Source organism: Cherax quadricarinatus, chromosome 9 (assembly GCF_038502225.1).
Source record: "Cherax quadricarinatus isolate ZL_2023a chromosome 9, ASM3850222v1, whole genome shotgun sequence".
NCBI classification, from domain to species: Eukaryota; Metazoa; Arthropoda; class Malacostraca; order Decapoda; family Parastacidae; genus Cherax; species Cherax quadricarinatus.
Window position 1 is genome coordinate 11,061,800 of NC_091300.1, and position 19,332 is coordinate 11,081,131.

General features: G+C 39.9%; 1 protein-coding gene across 12 annotated transcripts in view; it reads left to right on the top strand.

The window, feature by feature from the left end:
* The window catches only part of LOC128686219 (protein DOP1A), a 234,706-nt gene that overhangs the window by 116,210 nt on the left and 99,164 nt on the right, over positions 1-19,332 (top strand). For all 12 annotated transcript variants that reach the window (XM_070083219.1, XM_070083220.1, XM_070083218.1 and 9 more), the window contains 3 exons: positions 13,945-14,120; positions 14,527-14,829; positions 17,349-19,272. In XM_070083219.1, the coding sequence (XP_069939320.1) occupies positions 13,945-14,120; positions 14,527-14,829; positions 17,349-19,272 (2,403 nt within the window). The remainder of the gene's footprint in view (positions 1-13,944; positions 14,121-14,526; positions 14,830-17,348; positions 19,273-19,332) is intronic.

The following is a 19,332-nucleotide window of genomic DNA, read 5'->3' on the forward strand; positions in this document are numbered from 1 at the left end:
ACAGGACAATAACCATGCCACATATAAACTAAATAATGTAGATCTTAATATTACGGATTGCAAAAAAGATTTAGGAGTTCTGGTTAGCAGTAATCTGAAACCAAGACAACAGTGCATAAGTGTTCGCAATAAAGCTAATAGAATCCTTGGCTTTATATCAAGAAGCATAAATAATAGGAGTCCTCAGGTTGTTCTTCAACTCTATACATCCTTGGTTAGGCCTCATTTAGATTATGCTGCACAGTTTTGGTCACCGTAGTACAGAATGGATATAAATGCTCTGGAAAATGTACAAAGGAGGATGACAAAGAAACCTTCCCTATGAGGATAGACTAAGGGCCCTGAATCTTCACTCTCTAGAAAGATGTAGAATTAGGGGGGATATGATTGAGGTGTATAAATGGAAGACAGGAATAAATAAAGGGGATGTAAATAGTGTGCTGAAAATATCTAGCCTAGACAGGACTCGCAGCAATGGTTTTAAGTTAGAAAAATTCAGATTCAGGAAGGATATAGGAAAGTACTGGTTTGGTAATAGAATTGTGGATGAGTGGAACAAGCTCCCAAGTACAGTTATAGATGCCAGAACGTTGTGTAGCTTTAAAAATAGGTTGGATAAATACATGAGTGGGTGTGGGTGGGTGTGAGTTGGACCTGATTAGCTTGTGCTACCAGGACGGTTGCCGTGTTCCTCCCTTTAAGTCAAGGTGACCTGACCTGACTAGGTTGGGTGCATTGGCTTAAGCCGGTAGGAGACTTGGACCTGCCTCACATGGGCCAGTAGGCCTGCTGCAGTGTTCCTTCGTTCTTATGTTCTTATGTTAAATATTATGCAGAAAATTCGGAGTGTGGAAATTAGGAGAAGGTGTGGAGTTAATAAAAGTACAGTGAACCCCCGCTTAACGATCACCTCCCAATGCGACCAATTATGTAAGTGTATTTATGTAATTGCATTTGTACGTGTATGTTTGGGGGTCTGAAATGGACTAATCTACTTCACAATATTCCTTATGCGAACAAATTCGGTCAGTACTGGCACCTGAACATACTTCTGGAATGAAAAAATATCGTTAACCGGGGGTCCGCTGTATTAGTCAGAGAGATGAAGAGGGGTTGTTGAGGTGGTTTGGTCATTTAGAGAGAATGGATCAAAGTAGAATGACATGGAGAGAGTATAAATCTGTAGGGGAAGGAAGGTGGGGTAGGGGTCGTCCTCAAAAAGGTTGGAGGGAGGGGGTAAAGGAGGTTTTGTGGGCAAGGGGCTTGGACTTTCAACAAGTGTGCGTGAGCGTGTTAGATAGGAGTGAATGGAGACGAATGATATTTGGGATCTGATGAGCTGTTGGAGTGTGAGCAGGGTAATATTTAGTGAAGGGATTCAGGGAAACCGGTTATTTTATATAGCCGGACTTGAGTCCTGGAAATGGGAAGTACAATGCCTGCACTTTAAAAGAGAGGTTTGGGATATTGGCAGTTTGGAGGGATATGCTGTATATCTTTATATGTATATACTTCTAAACTGTTGTATTCTGGGCACCTCTGCAAAAACAGTGATTATGTGTGAGTGGGTGAAAGTGTTGAATGATGATGAAAGTATTTTCTTTTTGGGGATTTTCTTTCTTTTTGGGTCACTCTGCCTCGGTGGGAGACGGCTGACTTGTTAAAAAAAAAAAATAGACGGCTTCAAAATGCCGTCACTATATGGCAATGTTTACCGCAACATAGAGGGAGCGGTTGCGGCTACCTCCACCTATTACATAATGGCATATTTTATTCATTCTAAAGTATATATCAGGTTTCTGTGTTATTTATATTGTTTATTATTTCATATTAGATGAACTGATAGATAAATAAGCCGTAAAGTTGATGATAGCGAAATATTCAAGGGGTATTTTGTCCTGTCTCCAGACAAACTCTCGTCGGCCGCCTCTGCCACATATATAATGACATATTTTATTAATTCTAGAGTATATATCAGGTTTCTATGTTATTTATATTGTTTATTATGTCATATTAGATGAACTGTGATAGATAAATAAGCCATATACATGATATTAGCGAAATATTCAAGAAGTATTTTGTCATGTCTCCAGACAAACACTTGTCGGTTGCCGCCGCCACATATGACATATTTTATTCATTCTAGAGTATATATCAGGTTTCTATTTTATTTATATTGTTTATTATGTCATATTAGATGAACTGTGATAGATAAATAAGCTGTATAGATGATATTAGCGAAATTATTCAAGAAGTATTTTGTCCAGTCTCCAGCAAATTCTCATCCACCACTGACACCGCCCATACCACTACATGAATGACATATTTTATTCAGTTTTAAGGACCACTAACCAACCGTCAGCGTGCCTCGTTGTGCTCCCGGCTTTCTGGTGTTTTCACGGTCGCTCTTACGTGCTAGAACTTTAATTTGTGTCATCAATCCTATACGATACATCCCTCTAGCGCCTGGAACCAATCTTGGGCGGAAAACATTATATACTGAGTCAAAAAAGGAGAATTAGTGTGCATTACCTAGCAGAGTTTACTGCCAGAGGGGAATCATAGGCCTGTTTCCCGTGTGGAAAAAATAATAATTGAACGTTGTGTCAGAGGATTATTATTATTATTACAATCAAGGGGGAAGCGCTAAACCCGGAGGATTATACAGCGCCTGGGGGGGGGGGGGATGTGGAAGGCATTCAGGCTTAATTTGGGGAACTGGAGCACAGATCCAATTCCCTAAATCAAGAGCCCCTCACCAACATCAAGGAACCTTCCTTGAGGGGTTGTTGTGTCAGAGGAAAGAAAGTCTCCCTGAAAGCTTTGAGTATACATAGTGTATAGTGTATACTACAGTGGCTCCCTAGTATATTGATGATAAAGGCTAAAGTGTCATTTGAAAACAGGTGAATTTGTAAATGAAGTGATAAGCCTATAGAGGCAGGTGCCAGAAGTCGCCAGAAACTTACCACAGGTCAGCTGTTTTTAATAATCTTCCTGGCCTGCTAGTGTACTCGCATATAATCTAGTGATACCAGTGAATAGCAGAATACAGTGTTGTAGTAGCAACTAACCAGTATTATAATGGTACTTAGTGGAGTGGAGTGACTTTCATTAGTTTCATTTTCTTGAAATACGAGACGTTACTGTGAATTTCATATAACCTGTAGTTACCAGCGGTCGAATATACACAACGAGAAGCAATTATTACTACAGAAAAAGCGCCCTTCCTCCAAAATTTGCACCAGTCAACTATAGTGATAATATAGCATTTATTGTGGTGGAGACGGAAAAACAAAAATAGAAAAGCCAGATACAGCGATTGATAAACAAAGAGGTCGACTGTACGTCATTGTAGGAGCTGCCAGATATCACCGGCTCTTCAACACGCAAGTTATACTTTTGTATCAGTCAAATCACATATTACTCGGGTAGATAATTTCCAGTAGATCCTTCATGTGTTAGCTCAAATCACCGACCAGTATGTTTTAAATAAGTGACCCACTGATCAGAGCAGATCGACTGGTCCGAACCCTTGACTGGTCCGAACCCGGGACTGGTTTCAAACAGTTTCATTGGACAATAAAGCAGACTGTAAACGGATGGGTTTGTAGGCGCCCTTATAAACACAAACATTAAAAATCAGGAACGTGACGGTAAGCTGTCCAATATACAAAAAGAGTTAGAAACAGAAATACAAATAGCTAGAGCTTCATTTAAGGTTATTAATATAATATTCAAGAGGTTGCTAGTAGACTTGCAGTAAATCAACCATTCAAATCATTATGAAGCTGTGTGTAGTCTGTGGTCAGTCAAACAAACGGGCTACCACATGGATAAATTGTCATTTTTGTGGAAATTGGTGTCACGCTCCTTGTGCAGATATCCCAGAACTAGCTACAAGCAGTATTAAAACAGAGAAGTGTTTTTGGGTATGCCCAAATGAGGAAAATCTGTGGACTAAAATCACAAGGGTATTAAAAGAGGATAACATCAAAGCTGCTTTCATAGAAAACCTGGAAGCTTTCTACAACAGATGGGAACATAAAAAGTCCGGGCTGAATGGTACTGCCCTTGATACTGGCCATGTAGTCACAAACTGTAAGGCTGGAGGTGATGTCCTGGTAGTCAGTAAATGTAGGGCTGATAGTGCTGTCCTGGGAGACAGTAATGGTGAAGCTGGAGGTGCTGTCCTGGGAGACAGTAATGGTGAAGCTGGAGGTGCTGTCCTGGGAGACAGTAATGGTGAAGCTGGAGATACTGTCCTGGGAGACAGTAATGGGGAAGCTGGAGGTGCTGTCCTGGGAGACAGAAATGGTGAAGCTGGAGATACTGTCCTGGTAGACAGTAATGGTGAAGCTGGAGATTTTGTCCAGGTAGTCGGGAATTATACGCAGGAAGGAATACATATAAATGACCTCATAGAGGACAGGAGCCATAGTAGGGAAACAAGTGTAGTCAAAGATAAGATAAAACCAATATTGCAAACCAGAAATACCGCAGGAAATAGCAAACAAGAGGACTCCAATAGCAATAGTGAGGATAAATTACCAAAAACAACTGGTGGGAGCTCCATTGTTGGTGCTAGGGAGGATAGGAATAAGACAGGGAAACATGCACCAACAGGGAATACAGTCACAGAAACCCAAGGCAAACGGAAACCAAGCCTGTGCACATACTATGCACTTGGTATCTGCTGGCATGGGAAATCTGGAAAAACAGATGGGACATGCAACTATGACCACCCTAGAAAATGTCATGCCCATATGACAACAGGAAAATGCAAACTCCCTTCCTGTAAGCTTTTTCACCCTGAAATGTGTACCTCTTCAGTACAGGAAAGACTGTGCTATAACTTAAATTGCCAGGCATACCATCTAAAGGGGACAAAAAGATACAAAACATCCAGGCCATGGGAAAACCTGGGTAGCCACAGCCACTCAAGAGGGAGAGGTTTTTTAGTGCCAGGAAGGAAAAAAAACTGGCAGGAAATGGCAGAAATCGTACACCAAATCCAGTCATTCCTGGAGTGGAACCACAGTCGATGGCCTCCACTCCAAACCAACAGATACAGATACTAATGCCGGAAAAAAAATCCCCCCCCAGTACCAACAATACCACCAGTCCGATAACATTCTTCTTTGCAAATATACAGGGTCTAAAGCCAGCAATAAACAACAAAATACCTTTCATCCGTGGACTGCTTGCAGAGGCAAAGGCAATGTTCGCGGCTTTCACTGAGACCCACATAAAGGATCACTTGGACAACGAAATATGGATCCCAGGTTACAACCTATACAGATGTGACAGAGTGAACAGGCAAAAGGGGGGGGTTGGCCTGTACATTGCAGAGTCACTTGTTTGCACAGAACTGCTTAATGCCTCAAATGACGTAGTGGAAGTTTTAGCAGTAAAGGTCGAGAACCAAAACCTAGTCATTGTGGTAGTCTACAAGCCTCCGGATGCAACATCCCAGCAATTCCAGGAACAGCTGTTAAAAATTGACCACTGTCTGGAAAATCTTCCAGCTCCTGCACCCAACATCTTGCTCCTGGGGGATTTCAACTTAAGGCACCTAAAATGGAGGAATATAGCAAATAATATTGTTGCAGTAATAACACCAGGAGGCAGCTCTGATGAAAACTCACACTCACACGAGCTTTTAAATCTCTGCACAAAATTCAATTTAAACCAGCAAATAATAGAGCCTACTAGACTGGAGAATACACTAGACCTCATCTTCACTAACAATGATGATCTGATAAGAAATGTCACCATATCAAAAACAATATACTCAGATCACAACATAATTGAGGTTCAGACATGTATGCGTGGAGCCTCAGACCGACAAAATGAGACTAGTCACGAGGGAGCATTCACCAAATTCAACTTCAATAACAAAAACATAAAGTGGGACCAAGTAAACCAAGTCCTAACCGATATAAGCTGGGAAGATATACTAAGCAACACAGACCCAAACTTATGCCTAGAACAGATTAACTCGGTGGCACTCGATGTATGCACAAGGCTTATTCCTCTAAGAAAAAGGAGGAGTAGATGTAAAATAGAAAGAGACAGGCGCTCCCTTTACAGGCGACGGAAAAGAATAACAGAGCGGCTAAAAGAGGTCAATATATCAGAAATGCGCAGGGAGACACTGGTCAGAGAAATAGCAAGCATCGAACTTAAGCTAAAAGAATCCTTTAGGAGTCAGGAATCGCGGGAAGAACTAAAAGCCATAAATGAAATCGAAAGAAACCCAAAGTATTTCTTCTCCTATGCCAAATCAAAATCGAGAACAACGTCCAGTATTGGGCCCCTACTTAAACAAGATGGGTCCTACACAGATGACAGCAAGGAAATGAGTGAGCTACTCAAGTCCCAATATGACTCAGTTTTTAGCAAGCCGCTAACCAGACTGAGAGTCGAAGATCAAAATGAATTTTTTATGAGAGAGCCACAAAATTTGATTAACACAAGCCTATCCGATGTTATCCTGACGCCAAATGACTTCGAACAGGCGATAAATGACATGCCCATGCACTCTGCCCCAGGGCCAGACTCATGGAACTCTGTGTTCATCAAGAACTGCAAGAAGCCCCTATCACGAGCCTTTTCCATCCTATGGAGAGGGAGCATGGACACGGGGGTCGTCCCTCAGTTACTAAAAACAACAGACATAGCCCCACTCCACAAAGGGGGCAGTAAAGCAACAGCAAAGAACTACAGACCAATAGCACTAACATCCCATATCATAAAAATCTTTGAAAGGGTCCTAAGAAGCAAGATCACCACCCATCTAGAAACCCATCAGTTACACAACCCAGGGCAACATGGGTTTAGAACAGGTCGCTCCTGTCTGTCTCAACTACTGGATCACTACGACAAGGTCCTAAATGCACTAGAAGACAAAAAGAATGCAGATGTAATATATACAGACTTTGCAAAAGCCTTCGACAAGTGTGACCATGGCGTAATAGCGCACAAAATGCGCGCTAAAGGAATAACAGGAAAAGTTGGTCGATGGATCTATAATTTCCTCACTAACAGAACACAGAGAGTAGTCGTCAACAGAGTAAAGTCCGAGGCAGCTACGGTGAAAAGCTCTGTTCCACAAGGCACAGTACTAGCTCCCATCTTGTTCCTCATCCTCATATCCGACATAGACAAGGATGTCAGCCACAGCACCGTGTCTTCCTTTGCAGATGACACCCGAATCTGCATGACAGTGTCTTCCATTGCAGACACTGCAAGGCTCCAGGCGGACATCAACCAAATCTTTCAGTGGGCTGCAGAAAACAATATGAAGTTCAACGATGAGAAATTTCAATTACTCAGATATGGTAAACATGAGGAAATTAAATCTTCATCAGAGTACAAAACAAATTCTGGCCACAAAATAGAGCGAAACACCAACGTCAAAGACCTGGGAGTGATTATGTCGGAGGATCTCACCTTCAAGGACCATAACATTGTATCAATCGCATCTGCTAGAAAAATGACAGGATGGATAATGAGAACCTTCAAAACTAGGGAGGCCAAGCCCATGATGACACTCTTCAGGTCACTTGTTCTATCTAGGCTGGAATATTGCTGCACTCTAACAGCACCTTTCAAGGCAGGTGAAATTGCCGACCTAGAAAATGTACAGAGAACTTTCACGGCGCGCATAACGGAGATAAAACACCTCAATTACTGGGAGCGCTTGAGGTTTCTAAACCTGTATTCCCTGGAACGCAGGAGGGAGAGATACATGATTATATACACCTGGAAAATCCTAGAGGGACTAGTACCGAACTTGCACACGAAAATCACTCACTACGAAAGCAAAAGACTTGGCAGACGATGCACCATCCCCCCAATGAAAAGCAGGGGTGTCACTAGCACGTTAAGAGACCATACAATAAGTGTCAGGGGACCGAGACTGTTCAACTGCCTCCCAGCACACATAAGGGGGATTACCAACAGACCCCTGGCAGTCTTCAAGCTGGCACTGGACAAGCACCTAAAGGCAGTTCCTGATCAGCCGGGCTGTGGCTCGTACGTTGGTTTGCGTGCAGCCAGCAGCAACAGCCTGGTTGATCAGGCGCTGATCCACCAGGAGGCCTGGTCACAGACCGGGCCGCGGGGGCGTTGACCCCCGAAACTCTCTCCAGGTAAACTCCAGGATATATATTAGGTTTCTATATTATTTATATTGTTTATTATGTCATATTAGATGAATTGAGATAGATAAATAAGCCATAGAGTTGATATTAGCGAAATTATTGAAGCACAGAATTCCCCTCGAACGGATTAATTGCATTTCAGTTAATTTAAATTAGGAAAATTGACTCTGCAAACAAGCAAATCCAGTTGCGAGGAAGGTCATGGAATGGATTAAACTCACAAGTAGAGGTTTCACTGTATGTAGAACAGGACAGTAATAAACTATTGCACGATTAGGGTAACTAGTGACAAATAGAGAAATTAAAGCCTAACAAATCCCAAGGCCCTGATGAACTGTTTGCAAGGGTTTTAAAGGAATGTAAAGAGGAACTTAGCATACCTTTGGCTAATCTTTTCAATATATCACTACAAACTGGCATAGTGCTAGACAAGTGGAAAATGGCAAGTGTATTGTCTGTTTACAAGGCAGGTGACAGGTCCTTAGCTTTGAACTATAGACCAATAAGCCTACCTCCATAGGGGAAAATTTATGGAATCAATAATTGCCAAGGCAAGTCATGGCCATCTTGAAGCGCATACATTGATTAATGAATCTCAGCACATTTTTACAAAGGGTTGTTCCTGTCTTACAAATTTACTAACTTTTTTTACCAAGGTACTTGAGGAGGTGGATCATGGTATTGAATGTGATATTGTGTATATGAACTTCAGTAATGCTTTCGGTAAAATTTCACATCAGAGGCTATTGAGGAAACGTAAGGCACATGGAATAGGAGGAGAAATTTTTTCCTGGGTAGAGGCATGGTTGACAAATAGGCAGCAGAGAGTTTGCATAAATGTGGAGAAATCAGAATGGGGGTACATCACAAGTGGTGTTCCACAGGGGTCAGTGTTGGGCCCCTTGTTTTTCACAATTTACATAAACTACATAGATGAGGGAATAAATAGCGACTTAAGCAAATTGCTGATGACACCAAAATAGGCCCTCCAATTCATTCTAATGAGGACATTAGAGCACTCCAGGAGGATTTGAATAGATTGATGCAGTTGTTGGAGAAGTGGCAGATGCAGTTTAATATAGACAAATGCAAAGTTCTAAATGTTGGACAGGAAAATAACCATGCCACATATAAACTAAATAATGTAGATCTTAATTTTACTGATTGCAAAAAGGAGTTAGGAGTTCTGGTTAGCAGTAATCTGCAACCAAGACAACAGTGCATAAGTGTTTGCAATAAAGCTAACAGAATCCTTGGTTTCATATCAAGAAGTATAAATAATAGAAGTCCTCAGGTTGTTCTTCAACTCTATATATCTTTGGTAAGGCCTCATTTAGATTATGCTGCACAGTTCTGGTCACCATATTACAGAATGGATATAAATGCACTGGAAAATGTACAAAGGAGGATGACAAAGTTGATCCCTTGTATCAGAAATCTTCCCTGTGTGGATAGACTGAGGGCCCTAAATCTGCACTTTGGGAAGGCATAGAATTAGGGAGGATATGATTGAGGTAGTAGGTTGGTAGACAGCAACTGCCCAGGGAGGTACTACCCTCCTGCCAAGTGAGTGTAAAATGAAAGCCTGTAATTGTTTTACATGATGGTAGGATTGCTGGTGTCTTTTGTCTGTCTCATAAATATGCAAGATTACAGGTGCATCTTGCTACTTCTACTTACACTTAGGTCACACTACACATACATGTACAAATATATGTATACATACCCCTCTGGGTTTTCTTCTATTTTCTTTCTAGTTTTTGTTCTTGTTTATTTCCTCTTATCTCCGTGGGGAAGTGGAACAGAATTCTTCCTCCGTAAGCCATGCGTTTCATAAGAGGCGACTAAAATGCCTGGAGCAAGGGGCTAGTAACCCCTTGGAAGGAGAAACTTACATTTTTCCTTTTGGGCCACGTTGAAAGAAAGATGATTGAGGTACAGTGATTATGTATGAGTGAGGTGAAAGTGTTGAATGGTGATGAAAGTACAGTGGACCCCCGAGTTTCGTGATTAGTCCGTTCCAGAGAGCCCGCCGAAGGTCGAAATTCACGAAACTCGAAACCATTTTCCCCATAAGAAATAATGGAAATAAAATTAATCCAGTCCAGACACCCAAAAATATTAAAATAAAATATTTTTTTTTCAAATTAAATAAAGATTTACATAATGAAAACAATCAGAAATCAAGTACATGCATTTAAAATAAATAATAATAACATTCCTAGGTAGTAGGTTGGTAGACAGCAACCGCCCAGGGAGGTACTACCGTCCTGCCAAGTGAGTGTAAAACGAAAGCCTGTAATCGTTTTACATGATGGTAGGATTGCTGGTGTCCTTTTTTCTGTCTCATAAACGTGCAGGATTTCAGGTACATCTTGCTACTTCTACTTACACTTAGGTCACACTACACATCCATGTACAAGCATATATATACACACCCCTTTGAGTTTTCTTCTATTTTCTTTCTAGTACTTGTTCTTGTTTATTTCCTCTTGCCTCCATGGGGAAGTGGAACAGAATTCTTCCTCCGTAAGCCATGCGTGTTGTAAGAGGCGACTAAAATGCTGGGAGCAAGGGGTTAGTAACCCCTTCTCCTGTATATATTACTAAATGTAAAAGGAGAAACTTTCGTTTTTCCTTTTGGGCCACCCCACCTCGGTGGGATATGGCCGGTGTGTTGAAAGAAAGAAAGAATAATAACATTACACTTACCTTTACTGAAGACTTCTGGGTGGATGGAAGATGGGAGGAGGTGATAGGAGGAAGGTGTACACTATTGTTTGGAAGGAGAATCTCTTTCCATTAGGACTTTAGGTAGCAAGTCCTTATCTGGGGTTACTTCCCTTCTTCTTTTAATGCCACTGGGAACAACTTGAGAGTCACTGGACCCCTGGCACACAAAATATCTATCCAGAGAGGTCTTTTTCTGGCGTTTCTTTAAGATTTCCCTGAAGTGGGACACAACACTGTCATTGTACGTGTTGCAGATACGGCTTGTTTCAGCTTGGTCAGGGTGATACTTTTCAACAAAACTTTGAAACTCATTCCACATTCCACACATGTCCTTAATCACTGAAGAAGGCACCTCATCCACTCCCTCTTCCTCCTCCTTTGAAGCAAGTTCCTCGGAGTGCATAGAGTGCGCGTCTCTGAGCTGGCCAGGTTGTACACAAAACCCCAATCACCCATCGCTACTATTGTGGCCAAGAAAATGGCAATCAAGGAAGCTGTTCTTGCCAAAGGATGCTGTTCCAGTTGAAGCTTTTGCAGTTCGTCAGTGGTTAGCTCTTCCCTGTGGTCCTCCACCATCTCTTCCACATCCCCGTCACTCACTTTATTTACCAAAGGGCTTGCACTAGCTTTCCTTGGGTCCATGATGACTTATTTAGCAGTTGCAAGCACAAAAAACAATGGATTATTATGAAATGTATTGTATGAACCCGCGGGGTGATGGTCACTTGTTGGTAAACGATGGCACACTGAGCGTGAATGGCGTGGGAGACTGGCTTTGTGTGTGCGGTGACGGGCGGACGGGTACTGGACGGTCGCTGAAACACGAGTTTTTTCATGAAACTCGAGGCCAAATTTTTCCAAAAAAACTCGCCGAAGGTTGAATTTCACGAAAGTCGAGGCTGCCGAAACTCGAGGGTCCACTGTATTTTCTTTTTGGGGATTTTCTTTTTGAGTCACCCTTCCTCGGTGGGAGACGGCCAACTTGTTAAAAAAAAAAAACATGATTGAGGTGTATAAATGGAAAACAGGAATGAATATAGGGGATGTAAATAGCGTGCTAAAAATATCTAGCATAGACAGGACTCACAGCAGTGACTTTAAGCTGGAAAAATTCAGATTCAGGAAGGATATAGGAAAGCACTGGTTTGGTAATAGAGTTGTGGATGAGTCAAACAAACTCCCAAGTACTGTCATAGAGGCTAATACGTGTAGTTTTAAAAATAGGTTTGATAAGTACATGAGTGGGTGTGGGTGGGTTTGAGTTTGACTTGACTAGCTTGTGCTACTAGGTCAGATGCTGTGCTCCTTTAGGTGAACGTGACCTGACCTGACTAGGTTAAGGCATTGGCTTAAGCCGGTGGGTGAACTATACCTGCCTCGCATGGGCCAGTAGGCCTGCTGCAGTGTTCCTCCTTTATTATGTTCTTATGTATTAGTAAATGAAAAGAAAAAAGATAAGGAATGGGAAAGTGAAGAAACTGTAGTGGGTTATCAAGTAATCTTAAGCATGTTTCCAAAGCAAGAAATCATCCCTGTTCTTACTTCATGATAATGTTTAAATTGTAATTAAGAGCAAGCTGTCTGCTGCATACTACATTGTATGGTAGTAATATGTAAAATGTTCATTGTTTGACTCAACAGCCTCGCCCTTCTGCCAAGACGGGTGACCCAAAGAAGAAAACACATTTACCAACATTTTTGCAGTCACTGTCTTTCCAGATGTGTGTTGAAATTAGTGAGATTACCATTGTGACTGCCACATCCTTGCCCCTCTTTCAGGTGTGCAGGCACTGCCCTTTCCACCTCCATGACTCAAGTCCAGCTAATGAGTTTTCCTGAATCCTTTCATAGCAATTACCCTGCTCACACTCCAACAGCATGTCCATTAAAAACCACATGTCTCCATTCATTCCTATGTAACATGCATGCACAAGCCTGCTAGATGCTCAAGCCCCTAAAATTGAAATCCTCCTGTATAAAGTACTAAACTGAAGAAGAAAATAAAATATGGATGTTAGAAATAAAAGTAGAATTTTAACTACTGAAAAGGTAGTTTGAAATTATATTTCATGCCATTAATCTTGTAAATGCTGTACTGAAAGCCTGAAAACCTCAGATTGTGTATCTAATTCTATAACGTGATTAATGAATGAGAAAACAAGGAGCACACCACATTTAATATGTAAAATCTCTAGAAGGGAGCAGAAAACTGTAATGAATTTTCTAATAAATTATTACATATTGAGAAATCAAACTGTAAAGTAAAATATTGATTTGTAGATGAATGGTTCAGAGAACCGACATGTTGATAAATTAGACATATGTGCAACTTTTGGGTATCTTTATTGAGGAAACGTTTCGCCACACAGTGGCTTCATCAGTCCATACAAAGGAGAATCTTGAAGAACAGGAGGAGAATGAGGTAATCAGTCCCTCAACCTTGAGTCGATGTGGTCAGTCTATCAATCTTGAATATTCTATTCAAGATGTGGTAATCAGTCCCTCAACCTTGAGTCGATGTGGTCAGTCCATCAATCTTGAATATTCTATTCAAAATTGATGGACTGACCACATCAACTTAAGGTTGAGGGACTGATTACCTCATTCTCCTCCTGTTCTTCAAGATTCTCCTTTGTATGGACTGATGAAGCCACTGTGTGGCAAAATGTTTCCTCAATAATGATTCCCAAGAGTTGTACATGTGTCTAATTTATTAAAATATTGATTTTTGAGATTATTCATATAGCTGTACATATTGTACATGGAAAATGAGGATGAGAATGCATTTACTGAAGAAGTTTGAATTGACTGGTAATAGTCATATAGAAAATTATAAGATAAATTAGAAACAAGAGTGAGGTAAAATAAAGACACTAGATTTGCATCAGGATGAAAGTTTGTATGTTGAGACTGTAGTATTACTAAAATTATTCATGATCACCCTGTCTATTAAAGCAAATAAGATAATAGATGATTACCAGTAGGTAGCTAACCTAATTTCCTTTGGTAAACACTGTATATTTTATAATATACAAACCACCAGGTGTCAGCACTCTGTCAGGCCATGGAGGACTCGAGTGTCATGGTGCAGCGTGCAGCACTTGATCTTACTCTGGCTGCTCTTCCCATGCACAACACCCAACTACTACGACCTGATTTAGTCAGAATTGTTACTTCTGCTATATTAGTGCTCTTAAGAAGAGATATGTCTTTAAACAGGTAAATGTAATTTAGTACCAAATCTTTTTATTATGTACTATATCATCTGCTGTTACAGAAAAGCACTCTCAGGAGAAAATAAGTAGCTGTAGCTAAGTTCTAGTTTTAATCTTCCCAAAATGCATTACATAAGCAAAGGCTTTTTCATAATGGATAAAATAAACATTGACTATTTCTGTAATAATTGTGTGCTTTTGGCTCAACATTTTATTTTTTTATTGTTATATAGGATGAATATTTGGACCCTCTTGAAACATGATTGAATTTGGTAACCATTTGGGTTTGTAGCAGTGTCTTACTATTAAAATTGTATAATGTGTGAACACATTATGCAATTTTAATAGTAAGACACTGTTAATGTATATTTTTTTCCTTGTATATTATAGACATGTTCTTTTTTTTCCAGACGTCTGTATGCATGGCTACTTGGTTCTGAAATCAACCTCTCCCTCTTGTCATCAGAGCATCCTGTTGTTAAGCGCCTTAACAGTGCTACAAGTGACACTAATACTGAAGATGGGGGAGAGATTAATGCCTATTTTGAAATTTTTTCAAGACCTTTACTGGTAGAGGGCATTATTGCATGCTTGAAGATAAGTCAAGGAACAAACCCTCCAGATCTGCGGCCTTACAGGCTTATTGTCTCACTTTTAGATAAACCAGAAATTGGTCCATATATTTTAGATGATATATTCTTGGATTTGTTAAGGTAAATTATGTCATTGTTATTTATTGTCACAGACACTATGTTAGGTATTTGTTTTGTTTCATTGAAAATGTACACTTCTGTTGCATTTAATAATATAAATCTGGGAAGTAATATACACACACTGTTTTATGCTGTATTTATTGTACTTTTATTTTTACACACCTGCTGTATTCCACCGAGGCAAGGTGACCTAAAAAAAAAAAAAATTTTTTTTAAATTTAGTCATTTATACAGAAGAAGGGGTTACTAGCCCCTTGCTCTTGGCATTGTAGTTGCCTGTTATGACATGCATGGCTTATGGAGGAAGCATTCTTTTCAGCTTTCCCATGGCCATAAAAGGAAATAAAGAAGGACAAGAACTAGTAAGAAAATAGAATAAAACCCAGATGGGTGTGTATATATGTGCATGTACATGCATATATAGTATGTCCAAAGTGTAAGTAGAAGTAGCAAGATACACCTGTTATCTCATGTGTTTTTTTTTTTTCAACAAACCAACAATGTCCCACCAAGGCAGGGTCGCCCAAAAAATAAAAACAAAAGTTTCTCTTTTTTAATTTAGTAATGTATACAGGAGAAGGGGCGACTAGCCTCTTGCTCCTGGCATTTTAGTTGCCTCTTATGACACGCATGGCTTACGGAGGAAGAATTCTGTTCCACTTCCCCATGGAGATAAGGGGAAATAAGCAAGAACAAGAACTAAGAAGAAAATAGAAGAAAACCCATAGAGGTATGTATATATATGGTTGTACATGCATATGTAGTGTGACCTAAGTGTAAGTAGAAGTAGCAAGACATACCTGAAATCTTGCATGTATATGAGAGAGAAAAAAAAAGACACCAGCAATCCTGCCATCATATAAAACAGTTATATACAGGTTTCCATTTCACACTCACTTGGCAGGATGGTAGTACCTCCCTAGGTGGTTCTTGTGTGCCAACCTACTCTCTAGGTTATTATACATAGTCTGGCAAATCAGTAATAAAAAAATTCATAACTGAAACAGAGGGAGTTAGATGTCAAGGATTGTTAAGTAAGACACATATGTGACAGTTAAGCATCTACAGTGGACCCCCGCTTTACGATCAGCTCCCAATGCGACCAATTATGTGAGTGTATTTATGTAAGTGCGTTTGTATGTGTATGTTTGGGGGTCTGAAATGGACTAATCTAATTCACAATATTCCTTATGGGAACAGATTCGTTCAGTAATGGCACCTGAACATACTTCTGGAATGAAATAATATCGTAAACCAGGGGTCCACTGTATTCCGAAACGTTTCACTTACACATTACTCTTTTGTACTCATCTGAAGAAGCCTACTGTGTAGGCAAAACATTTTGGAATAAAGATGCCTAACCGTCACATGTACGTATATGTCTTACCAACCTGTCAGTATTGTACACTATTTTGATATAGATAGATACACCTACCATCCGACTTGCAACCTGCTCGACTTACGACTACTCGACTTACGACCGTGTTTTTTATGCCAAATTTCTGGGAAATAAACAACTATTTGTGTTGTACACAGTGTTTATCCTAAACCTAACAGTATAAAATACAGTACTAACAGCATAAAAAGTAAAGTAAAACATGAAATACCAAAATAAAACAATAAAATAAAGTCATTACGAAAATGTTTTGTTGATATTCAGTAGTAAAGTTCGACTTACGACCATTTCGACTTACGACCGGTTTCTCGGAACCGAACTCGGTCATAATTCGGATGGTAGGTGTATTTCCATTCCTATTTTAAGTGCTGGAGGAGGTGTAACAAGCTTCTTAAGCAAAAGAAGAGCCGTAAAGCAGGATGGCAGGAATTTTAACAAACCTTTATATACAATAATGAAAGTAAATAATTAAAGTTAGTACCTGTAAATGTCCTTGCTAAAATATCTTATCATTCATGTATACATGTATATCAATTTCATAATCATCTATTATTTAATACAAAATGTACCAATTATATTTAACCCTTAAACTGTCCAAACGTAGATCTACGTTTTTTCAACATTTGAAAGTATGTAAAAAAACGTAGACCTTCTTTTTTTTTTTACATTTGAAAATGTGTAAAAAAACTTTGATCTACATTTTTTTGTTGTTATGTTTGAAAATATGTAAAAAAACGTAGATCTACTTTTGGAGCACTACGCATGTGAACGTAGATCTGTTTGGACAGTTTAACCCATAAACGGTTCAAACGTATACATACGTTCACTACCGTACTGCCCCAACTTTTTTGAGAAAAAAAAACATTGTTGTTTTTTAATAGGAAAAAAGAGCATATGGTACCCAGGCATCCCCAATTATTTTAATATGGTGCACAGTGAGTGCTCACACCCATTCTCACATGTCTAGGCGACTCAGGCTTATCGTGGCACTGTTAAATGTAGGAGACATAAAACGTACATATACGTTTGGGGCACTAGCAGTAAAAACGTATATATACATTTGGACCGTTTACGGGTTAAGGGTTAAAATAATTAATCACTTATTGTATTATATATATTTCAGATGCTTATACCATACATGTCAAGTGTTACAAGCTGTGAATGAGACTCCAACAGAACCCAGTAGTAGGCGCCATAGTACCGGGGATAAGCAAAATTCAACACTACCACCACAGTCTTCGGATGGCACTAAACTTCCATTAGAGGGTAACCGAGGGTTTCATGAAATTACAAAAACAGCTACCTTACTCTTCAGTGCTCTACAACCTTCATATCCATGGATGCATCTCACAGGTCTTCTGAGTCAGGCCTGTCTACTTAAAGCAACACACGGAAATGCAATGGAAGAAGAAAAGAGCCATAAGGATTGCTCATCTTTAGTGAAAGCTGTAGGGAGTCTACAGATGAATGTTTGCGAAGTGTGTACGCTGCTGCAGCATTTGTTAGCTTCACTTCCATTAGATACACAACAGCAGACTCAATCATCAAGATTACCTGAGGTGCTCTCCTCAATAACATCTCTTCTCACTGAACATCTCACAGTTCTGAATGCCCATGAACTTTCAGTTGGGCTATCCCTTTGTCAGTCTGTTTTGCACAAACTTATTCCTTCAGTCACTCTCCCACCAGCAGCTAATCTTTCTCGGCCAGAATCACGAGCCAGTATTGGCACTTTTGTCTCCTTGCAACTCCAGGCTCTCTCACATGTGTCAACAGTCACAAGACCCATAATTGTCCCAGAAGCATCTGCTCGAGAGAGTCCCCCTACTGAATGTGGTATTGTTCAGATTGGTATAGAGGCAAATGAGGAAGATGTGAGCCAAAGTGAGGAGAGCAAACATATGGACCATAGCTCAAGTACATCTGTAACTGGTGAAAGTAGTAGTAGTAGTAATATCAATGAGAACATAACTGACATGGAGGCAGAAACTTCATTTATATCAGATTGTTCTAAGGTGTTACCAGATGACTTCAAAAAAGCTGAGATGGAAATTGAAAGTGTTACTGGAAAGAGTGAAGACCCTAACATTGATGAAAATGACTTTGTGAAGGATGATATATTTATTAAGTATAATGATTCTGTTGATTTGTTTGAAGTAAATGTTTTACAAGATATGGATAAAATAGAGAATAAATTGGTCAGGGAATATGAAGTGCTCCCTGACAAAGGAGTTGCTTTGGAAGATGTAACTGTACATCATGATCTTCCTCAGTTACAGTTATCCCAAGAGGCAAGTGAAGATGAATATGAGAGTGCTCCACAGAGTCCCAACCATCTTACTTATTCCCCTATACATGGTTATGTAAAAGATTTTGAAAAATTCTTTCTTGAACTTATTCAGAAGAAAATAATATGTAATAATTCATCTGTATTAGACTTTCAAAATGTATTGTATAGATCTGACATATTGGGTGTTGACAGTTTATCTGAACTCAAGTATTTACTGAGAGAATGTTTGGAGTGTTGTGAAGCTGAAGGTGACTCCAGGGAGTCTCCAGTGACGTTTAAACATCAGTCACTACCATCACCTTCCCGGAAAATTTGTTCAAGATTGTCACATCCAACCTCACCTGTTCATTCAAACAAGAACGAAAATGTAGATTTTACATCATTTCTACAATTAGATCCAAAGTCAGACAAGCAGCTTAGTGTATTTAAGGTATCCTGTAGCATCCTTGTTGACTTATCATCACTTCCCACGACCCCAGGACTGTCACTTACTCGACCAAGCACCAATATTCCACACTGGCTTGTTGGGTTATTAGCATGTGTTGTTTATGGAAGACAGGTCTCTCCAGAATTTACCCTTACCTCCATCTCTACTCTGTTGGAGCTTGTGATGTTGGCCCAGTCAGAATTGTCAGTGTGGCAGAGTGAATCAGTACTTGAAGGAGATGGTGATGCTGGAGTGGTGACAGTCAACATTACGCCTTTGCTCCTTCCAACACACACACACATTCTGCTGTACCATACATTGGTGTATCAGGTATGTTCTTTTTCAAATATATAACTGTTTTATGTGATGTTCATAACATTGTAGTTAGTA